General features: G+C 44.0%; 1 protein-coding gene across 1 annotated transcript; it reads left to right on the forward strand.

The window, feature by feature from the left end:
- The first annotated feature begins 410 nt into the window (after positions 1–410).
- On the forward strand, positions 411–4,129 carry nfil3-3 (nuclear factor, interleukin 3 regulated, member 3). Its single transcript, XM_038978834.1, has 2 exons — positions 411–644; positions 1,607–4,129. Exon 2 carries the CDS (start codon positions 1,719–1,721, stop codon positions 3,015–3,017), a length of 1,299 nt encoding a protein of 432 aa, XP_038834762.1. The 5' UTR covers positions 411–644; positions 1,607–1,718; the 3' UTR covers positions 3,018–4,129.
- The last annotated feature ends 6,650 nt before the right edge of the window (positions 4,130–10,779 follow it).

A 10,779-nucleotide genomic window follows, 5' to 3' on the forward strand; every position in this document is an offset into this window, starting at 1 on the left:
TCAACATGAGGGATTGGAGGTGTATGGACAGACAGCATGAGACATCTGTATCTGTAAAACCAGAATCCAACCCATTCTGTCATACATGTAGGTATTTAATCAAATTATTTAAAAATAGGCATATTATCAGTCAATGTCTTGCCAATGGATATTTGGAGAGATGGTGGACTGGATTTGCAACTTATTTGGAGACATTAACATGCAGTAATTTGATCAAAGATGTTGAAAACATGGTTGAAAATCAGAGAGAGAGAGAGAGAGAGAGAGAGGTGGATTGGGGTGAGAAAAATAGTATGTGACGCGTAGCAGCTGAAAGCGGATAGGCTCGCCCTGCTGTGACTAAATGGCGCATTGGCTCGAGGCCGAGGGGGAGGCGGCTTTGCGTTCCATTGGTGGTGGTTCTATTCTATAGGCTGAGGACGCGGGTTCAGGCGAGGTGAGTAGACAAACCTAGTTGAACCTATACTGGGTGAAGAAACAAATATGAGTAGCGGCAGTGTTAGCTGAGCAGAAACAAGCGGGAAGCGAACTGGGAGAGACGCGCCCTATCATCCAATCTATTGAGCATATACAGTCTTTCTAATAACACTTTGGAGGAGATTCACATGAAGAAGAGGTACTTCATCGGGCTATTTCACTGACAGGTAACCTCATCTCAAATGGAAAAGAAAATGTTGATTTATTATGTTATATAGAAATGTGACTAAAATGTGTTTTTTAAGAACATTGTATTGTGTGTGGTGCTGAACTAGTTATTTAAGATGGATAGGGAAAATATAAAAAGTGGTTGATAAAGAAATGTAGTCTAAAGTTAGGAGTGGGCACTGTGCAGCATATCAAAACCAGATCAAGTTTATCGACTCCCTGGTTCGATTCTCAGTTATCCTGCGAATGTTACCGCGGTTCTCATCCGCCAGGGCTGTTTCTCGGGGACACCGGGTAAAATCATGCATAAGTGCATGTACTGTAATGTTCCTCTCTGTAACGTTGCGTAACGCGAGGAAATGATGACAGGCCTCGGGGCTGCCTTCTCAGTGGGTGCACTTAATTCAACTTGTTCAGACTGTGTGTGGGAGCAAATAGTTGTTAAAGACTGTTGCTGTGAAAACTACAGTATTCAGCGTACTGTTGAATTGACAGAAAGTTCACTAGATTCCTTTACACAACCTCTGTTATAGCCTATAGAAGCTTTATTATAGGCTTTATTATAGGCTTTATTATAGGCGAGTAGCCTTGTGTTTGGCATTCTTTGAAAATTCCCTCATCCCAATAAAACATTCAGGAATGTATTGCATATAACTGTATAGTCAACATAGAAATAATAGAATAGTATAGGATAGAATATTCTGCACAAATGAGCAACTTACTTTCATCCTCAACTTGCTGATATCCTTCTACCATGTCGCAAAATGGAATTGGCCTAGGGATGTTTTTCATAATGAGAAATATGTGCGTGTTAACCATCTATGTGCATCTGTTCAGTACACTGTACACTACAGGAATGTTTGGAGCTGTGACAGAATGATATAACATTGTGTTGAACTTACATAAGGTTTACTCAAATCTCACTAACCTCCTCGCTGCCTTTTCTCTCTCTGTCCACTAGATGGTGGCATTGCAATATGAATCACAGGCACTCGGAGCCAGCATCATTATCAAAACAACCAGAGTGTGTATTTCTAAAGTGAGCTATTAAACAAAACTCAAGCACACAATCTATGAGTTTGGCAATTACCCGATCACACCAGGGCTATCCAAGCATGAAATACCATACTAGACCCACCAGTAGCGTCCTCCAGGATCTCTCTGGTGGTCCCTCCCATCTGTTGGGACTGGAAGGTCTGGACCCAAGGCCTCTGAGCGAGGCAATGTCCTTCACTGACGAGGCGGTCTCCATCCTGACCTCCAGCAGCCAGCTAGCCCGTTCCCTCCTGGGCTGCACCTCTGCCCTGAAGCGGAAAGAAAGCCTAGCCGCCACCGCTAACCATGCTAACGCTAATGCTATCTCTAACAATGGCGGTGAGGATGACTTTGACGATAGCAACAGTGCTCTGCGCCGCAAACGCGAGTTCACTCCCGACGAGAAGAAGGACGACGGCTACTGGGATAAGAGGAAGAAGAACAACGATGCGGCGAAACGGTCGCGTCAGAAACGACGTGCCAATGACATGGTCCTGGAGACGAGGGTTCTGGGGTTGTTGGAGGAGAACGCCCGACTAAGGGCCGAACTCCTGGCCTTCAAGTTCCGCTTTGGCCTAGTCAAGGACACCTCCGACATAGCCATAATGCCGCTGCCCGTGCCTCCACTCAACCATCTTGAACCGAGGTACTACCTACCCCATGATGATGGTTCCTACCCCCATAACACCGCCGCCACCACCTCCCACCACCATCCCCACCACTCATCCTCATACGAGGTGAGGGGAACTGGGCTGCCAGCAGGGCGTGACGCGGGCAGTAGTATATCCGAGGACTCTGGTTTCTCCCCTGGAAGCTCCAACATCGGCAGCCCTGTGTTCTTTGACGATGGACTAGGGGACCACAGCCGAACTTCCCCCAGAACGGTAGAGGAACAGGGGCGTTATGAGCCTCGCACCTCCCTGGAGGCAGAAGGACAGTACCACGGCAGGCAGGACTCTAGCCTACCACACAAACTCCGCTTCAAAACCCCCGGTGGAGGTAGCGAAGCTGGGGAGATACCAGCAAGGTCCCCTAATAGTAAACGCCCTTGCCCCGTAGCTACAGTCGGACCAAACATCCAGAGGAGCCAGGCTGAATGGTACAGTCATAGGGGAGAGGGCCAGGCTGCATGGCCCAGGGAGGAGGCCCGTGCTGGGCATGATCAGCAGCACCACTACTCCCCCTCTGGAGGGTCTCCACACAGACCCACCACTACCACAGACTCCCAGTATGTGGCGGAGAATGGCACCCTCAAATCCCAGCTCAGTTCTCTATCGCAGGAGGTGGCCCAGCTCAAGAAGCTGTTCTCTCAGCAGCTGCTTTCCAAACTGGTCTGAGGTCAGGTTGAACACACTCACAACCTCACCGTACACACATTTTTACATTTACATACAGAGAAGAGCAACAGAGAGAGGGAGAGAAAGGGGTATAGACTCAAAGAAAGTGACATTCACTTCAACCTGAACATTGACTTTCACTGTGTCTCAGCTGAACTTGACTCCCAGGGCACAGCATTGCCCGTTTTTATTTGACCTAGGCAAGTCAGTTAAAAACAAATTCTTATTTACATTGACGGCCTAGGAACGGTGGGTTAACTGCCTTGTTCAGGAGCAGAACAACATATTTGTTTTTACCTTGTCAGCTCGGGGATTCGATCTAGCAACCTTCCGGTTACTGGCCCAACACTCCAATGCTCTAACCACTAAGCTACCTGCCTCTCCATCGATCTCAAGCAAACAGCTACATCAAGTGTGAAGAAGCTGAGCGAACCATATGACAACCTGAAAACTACTTCAATAACACATTCTCCAGATACTACGATACAGTGGCCTTCACCACTATAAAAGCACACCAGCACAGGAAATACCAGTTACAAAAGCAATCAGCAGTCAAAAGCAATACTTCAGGATACTCTGTTTGATTTACAGTACTATAAAACAGCATTTATGGGTAACTTATATGATACACATTTTTGTATTTATATTTTTAGTAATTTAGCAGACACTCTTATCCAGGGCGACTTACAGTAGTGAGTGCATACATTTTCATACTTTTTCATATGATATCTGAAATACAATTTTTTTTTGTACACTGATCTGGCCTTTGATAAAGTTTCACATTCTTTCTTTAGAGACTTTTATTGAACAGGTCTATAAACACTGGATTACACTGGTAAACATGAGTACATGCAGCGGTGCACACACTGATGTCATAGATAGATCATTTGTAAACCCATTCCGGTTGTATTATTACTTTACATGTCCGATTATCCTGCTGCTGTAGGACATGGTATCCCTCGCCTCTATTTGTTTCTACACAGTTTGTCTTAAACGGTTTGGCTAAAAAATAGAAAAATAACAGATTCTATGTACATATTCTTTCATTTCAACTGTAAGTAATGTGATATACTGTACATGTACGTAAATAAATAAACAGTTTTTCCTAATCAGTGTTTTGTGTCTATGAGTTTCTATTACGTGAATAATACACATTTATGATACTTTATTATGTGTGTCTTACACCGCTAGTCTCACATCCAATATTCTCTTATAAATGCAGTGAGTCTGAAGTTACTAGTAGCCTTGTACACGTGGTTACGACCCCACACGCTCATATAATGTGTTCTCGCAGCACATGACGAGTATTCTCCAGTGAGTCATATGAGGGATCGAGATAGAGAGTTAAAAAAAACATGATGTATTCCTGAACAAACCAATGTGTTTCTACTGTGCTAAAAGCATGCATTATAAAGATCCACCAACACAAAATACATCACTAACAGCTGATCTAAATGGATTCACAGTATACACAGACCACCTTTCCAGCTGAAGTGTTTAAGTGCTTTACATTGTAATGGAGGGAAATATCCTCATCCACTATAAATGTATATAGTAGCCTACCCACCCAGCTCGTGTTTTCTGCATCAGTGATAGACTATAATGGTGCTCTTTTCCAATCCTCTATATATACACTACTGTTTGTGTGCGTGAACCTAATGAGACAGGCAGGGTCCCCAGTGGTCTACAGAGGCCTTGCATCTCTCTCGCTCTCGCTCTCTGTCTCTCTGTCTCTCTCTCTCTCTCTCTCTCTCACCAACGATGAACGGGTGATTTCTTTCTCCCTCTACCTCTCTTTACCTCCCTCCTCTCTATCTCCCCCCTCTCTATCTCTCATCTTGCGTACTCTCTCACTACCTCCCTCTCCTCCCTCCATTCCCATCCCTCTCTCTCCCCTCCCTCACCCTCTGCAGCTCTGTGATGCAGTAAGGGTCACTAGCACGACACGGCATTGCACATAGCTGAACAGAGCAAGGCGTTAAAGGGGGGAAAAGGAGGGGTTCTGTAGATACAATGCATCTCTACAATATTTACATGAAGGTAAAGTACGGGCAGTGCAAATGTGTTACAATAAAATATAATAAAATGGATAAAAATGGAGAGTGGGGCATAATCTGGGCCTCCCTCTCTGTTCAGTGATGGGGATGGGATGGGGGGAGAGAGTGGGTCTCTGAGTGACTCATATGTACCACGTCAGCAGCAGCATCACAGACACACACACACACACACACACACACACACACACACACACACACACACACACACCCACACACACACACACACACACACACACACACACACACACACACACACACACACACACACACACACACACACACACACACACACACACACACACACACAGAGAGACAACGTCAGCAGCAGCAGGAGGAGAAGCTATTTTAAGCTTCAAGGAGAGGACAGGATATTGATTGGCCCATGTCAGGATGCACTTCTGGACCTGAATATGAATGGGACGGACAGAAAGAAAGACTTAGAGAAGAAAGAAGGGGAGGAAAGGAGGGGTGGGGAGAGAAGAAGAGTAGATAGAAGTAGGGAAGTCAAAGGAGGGAGGGGGAGAGACACTAATACAGGAGATATGAAGATAGGGTAGAAGACCATACTCTTCGTATAGAGTAAGAGATGCTAACTGTTCACTACTGGCTCGGTTTTATTCAGAGGCTACATACAGAACAGGTCTGGAAGTTGTTGTTCTTCAATGATCAAAACCCAACACCAGGTGGCATCCGGCAGTCTCTGTAGCTGAACGCTTCACCCACAGCAGAAATATCCGTTGAGGTTCTCAAATCGAGTAGCAGACTCTCTACAGTGTATTTGTCAGAGCACATGCCTCATGCCACACCAGTCCTTATCGTTCCAGTAGTAGACTCTCTGCAGTGTTTTTGTCAGAACACATGCCTCATGCCACACCAGTCCTTATCGTTCCAGTAGTAGACTCTCTACAGTGTTTTTGTCAGAACACATGCCTCATGCCACACCAGTCCTTATCGTTCCAGTAGTAGACTCTCTACAGTGTTTTTGTCAGAATCAATTAATCAATCAATCAAATGTATTTATAAAGCCCTTCTTACATCAGCTGATGTCACAAAGTGCTGTACAGAAACCCAGCCTAAAACCTCAAACAGCAAGCAATGCAGGTGTAGAAGCACGGTGGCTAGGAAAAACTCCCTAGAAAGGCCAAAACCTAGGAAGAAACCTAGAGAGGAACCAGGCTATGAGGGGTGGCCATTCCTCTTCTGACTGTGCCGGGTGGAGATTATAACAGAACATGGCCAAGATGTTCAAATGTTCATAGATGACCAGCAGGGTCAAATAATAATAATATGCACATGCCTAATGCCACACCAGTCCTTATCGTTCCAGTAGTAGACTCTCTACAGTGTTTTTGTCAGAGCACATGCCTCATGCCACACCAGTCCTTATCGTTCCAGTAGCAGACTCTCTACAGTGTTTTTGTCAGAGCACATGCCTAATGCCACACCAGTCCTTATCGTTCCAGTAGTAAGCCTGGTTACTTAGACGTATTTAACGTATTTCATACGTATTTAACGTATTTCCTGGCATAGGTTCATTATGTTAATATTCTGGTTATTTTTCTCTCATCTTTCCTTTCTCACTCTTTAAAAAAAATGAGTGTGAGATAACTGGTGATAACATGGAGAGTGTGAGTGAGTGTCACGCCCTGACCTTAGTAATCCTTTTTATGTCTCTATTTTGGTTTGGTCAGGGCGTGAGTTGGGGTGGGCATTCTATGTTTTGTGTTCTATGTTTTCTATTTTTGTGTGTTTGGCCTTGTGTGGTTCTCAATCAGAGGCAGCTGTCTATCGTTGTCTCTGATTGAGAACCATACTTAGGTAGCCTTTTCCCACCTGTGTTTTGTGGGTAGTTGTTTTCTGTCTTTGTGTCTGTACCAGACAGGACTGTTTCGTTTCGTTCATTCTCTTTGTTATTTTGTTTAGTGTTCTGTTTTAATAAATTAACATGAACACTTACCACGCTGCGCTTTGGTCTGATGATTCCTCATCTTCAGACGACGAACGTTACAGTGAGACACCCCAGATATTGTTTTTGACAGGCATGGGCTCTGTACATGGTAACCCCCCAGTTCACTGAGTCTACCTCTGTCTGTCTCCTCCCCGCCTGCCTAACAATAACACTGAATAGCCCAATAGATACACATCAGTTGTTTTGTCTACTCTACCCCAGTCCCCAACACCCCTCCCTCTAGTCTAGTCTACAACCAACCCCCATTCCTATAATCCATAGACCATACAGACAGTCTGGTTGCTGGTTGCTAGGCAGACGCTGGCTATGACGGTTGCCAAGGGAACACTGTGCAGCAGACGCAGCTCTGGGGGGAGTGCGTTGGGGGTTGGGTGGTTGTTGTCGGAGTAGAGGGGGTAGGAGCTACCAAGTTTAAGGTCAACGTCTCCCCGAGATTGTCTGATTGACGGTGGTGTGGTAACAAAGAGAGGGGGAGGGAAGGAGAGGGAGAGAGAAGGAGAGGGGGATGGAAGGAGAGGGAGAGAGTTGGAGAGGGGGATGGAAGGAGAGAGGGGAATGGAAGGAGAGGGAGAGAGAAGGAGAGGGGGAGGGAAGGAGAGGGAGAGAGAAGGAGAGGGGGGGGAGAGAGGGAAATGGAAGAAAAGGGGGGTGGAAGAAGGGATGTATATGAATCTGTTCTTCCTTAATCCTTTCCAATTGATTCCTCCATTCCATGTTGCCAAAGGGGCTTCTCCATGGCATATGTAAAAGCAATTATGTAACACTGAAAATATTTGACTCCAGGTTTGACACTGTTTTAATGAGCATACGCACACTAAAAAAGTGGCAAGAAAAAGCATTTGAATTGGCATTGGAATTGGATGGATTCCAACTGGATATTGGAGTATAGAGTCAGATCTACTGTAAGATACCCTTCTCTCTTCTCTGTGTGTGTAGGGTTAATAAGAAAGATGATTAACCAGCGCAGAGGACGTTGGAGTAAATGATGAGCTGACCAATGGTATGGTCCATAAAGTTCAACGGGTTAAACACTCTACTGACACTGATAACGATACTATTCACACTTTATGGCCTTTCCTCTTTGGTCTTACAGAGATAGAAACTCACTCTCCTCAACCCTACTTGTCAGAGGTTTATTGGAGGCAATGAAGAGATTACCATTAGATTGAAGAATGGCATAGTGTGTGTGTGTGTGTGTGTGTGTGTGTATGATAGGCATCAAGTAATAAGCATAAATAAGTAAAGACAACAGCCAAGGGTCCTCAAAACTATTTGATGCTTGATGTCTATGGAGAACAGGATTTCTTTTTTGTGAATGTGTCTTTCACCCTTGTAGTGCAACAGGTCAGTTCTCAAATTCCATATATCCAAAAATGCTTAAAGGCAATATGATAAGAAGTCATGGGGGATCAAAGGGACAGCAGTATTGTATTAGAGAAAATGTGAGAGAATAACCACTTCTATTAAATGTGTGATAACCTTCTTCCATTGAAAACAACATCATTGCTTTCTCCAGTGGCTGTTATTTTCTTATCTCCAAGGTCATTCTGAATGGCAGGTCTGCTCTATGATACAATAGAGAAAACACTATGGACCGAGAATAAAAACCCATTCAGTGCCAATAGAATAACTGAAGCTGTCCTTGACTATAGTTATCTATCACCACGGACATCCAGAGAGGCTCTTGATGTTGTTACAAAAATCTCCTTGGAAACAGCTTGTCTTATGACATAAAACAGAGCTTCAGGGCTCAATCGTTATGACATAAAACAGAGCTTCAGGGCTCAATCGTTATGACATAAAACAGAGCTTCAGGGCTCAATCGTTATGACATAAAACGGAGCTTCAGGGCTCAATCGTTATGACATAAAACAGAGCTTCAGGGCTCAATCGTTATGTTCCCTAGCCAAATCTACATTGAGTGTACAAAACATTAGGAACACCTTCCTTGATACACAAGAGAAACAGTTGAGCGTGAAAAACCCAGCAGCATTGCAGTTCTTGACACTTTCAAACAGGTGTGCCTGGCACCTCCTACCATACCCCATTTAAAAGGCACTTAAATATTTTGTCTTGCCCATTCACCCTCTGAATGGCACTCATACACAATCCATGTCTCAATTGTCTCAATGCTTAAGAATCCTTCTTTAACCTGTCTCCTCCCTTTCATCTTCACTGATTGAAGTGGATTTAACAGGTGACATCAATAAGGGATCATAGCTTTCACCTGCTCAGTCTATGTCATGGAAAGAGCAGGTGTTCTTAATGTTTTGTACACTCAGTATTTATACACTACCGGTCAAAAGTTTTAGAACACCTACTCATTCAAGGGTTATTCTTTATTTTTACTATTTTCTACATTGAGGAATAATAGTGAAGACATCAAAACTATGAAATAACACATATGGAATCATGTAGTAACCCAAAAGGTGTTAAACAAATCAAAATATAATTTATATTTGAGATTCTTCAAAGTAGCCACCCTTTGCCTTGATGACAGCTTTGCACAGTGTTGGCATTTTCTCAACCAGCTTCACCTGGAATGCTTTTCCAACAGTCTTGAAGGAGTTCCCACATATGCTGAGCACTTGTTGGCTGCTTTTCCTTCACTCTGCAGTCCGACTCATCCCAAACCATCTCAATTTGGTTGAGGTCGGAGGATTGTAGAGGCCAGGTCATCTAATGCAGCACTCCATCACTCTCCTTCTTGGTAAAATAGCCTTTACACAGCCTGGAGGTGTGTTGGGTTAATGTCCTGCTAAAAAACAAATGATAGTCCCACTAAGCGCAAACCAGATAGGATGGCGTATCGCTGCAGAATGCTGTGGTAGCCATGCTGGTTAAGTGTGCCTTGAATTCTAAATAAATCACAGACAGTATCACCAGCAAAGCACCCCCAGACCAAAACTCCTCCTCCTTCATGCTTTACGGTGGGAAATACACATGCAGAGATCATCCGTTCACCCACACCACGTCTCCCAAAGACACGGCGGTTGGAACCAAAAATCTCAAATTTGGACTGTAGAACAAAGGACAAATTTCCACCGGTCTAATGTCCATTGCTTGTGTTTCTTGGCACAAGCAAGTCTCTTCTGCTTATTGGTGTCCTTCAGTAGTGGTTTCTTTGCAGCAATTTGACCATGAAGGCCTGATTCACACAGCCTCCTCTGAACAGTTGATGTTGAGATGTGTCTGTTACTTGAACTCTGTGAAGAATTTATTTGGGCTGCAATTTCTGAGGCTGGTAACTCTAATGAACTCTGGGTCTTCCATTCCTGTGGCAGTCCTCATGAGAGCCAGTTTCATCATAGCGCTTGATGGTTTTTGCGACTGCACTTGAAGAAACTTTCAAAGTTCTTGACATTTTCCGTATTGACTGACCTTCGTGTCTTAAAGTAATGATGGACTGTCGTTTCTCTTTGCTTATTTGAGCTGTTCTTGCCATAATATGGACTTGGTCTTTCACCAAATAGGGCTATCATCCACAAATTAACTTTTAAGAAGGCACACCTGTTAATTGAAATGCATTCCATACCTCATAAAGCTGGTTGAGAGAATGCCAAGAGTGTGCAAAGCTGTCATCAAGGCAAAGGGTGGCTATTTGATTAACACTTTTTTGTTTATTATATGATTCTAAATGCGTTATTTCATAGTTTTGATGTCTTCGCTATTATTCTACAATGTAGAAAATAGAAGAAAAAAAAAGAAAAACCCTTGATTGAGTAGGTGTTCTAAA

Source organism: Salvelinus namaycush, chromosome 39, assembly GCF_016432855.1.
Source record: "Salvelinus namaycush isolate Seneca chromosome 39, SaNama_1.0, whole genome shotgun sequence".
Lineage (NCBI taxonomy): Eukaryota > Metazoa > Chordata > Actinopteri > Salmoniformes > Salmonidae > Salvelinus > Salvelinus namaycush.

What these genes read in the sequence shown, in the direction of transcription:
- nfil3-3 (XM_038978834.1), top strand. Translation starts at nt 1,719, where the DNA reads ATGAGTTTGGCAATTACCCGATCACACCAGGGCTATCCAAGCATGAAA.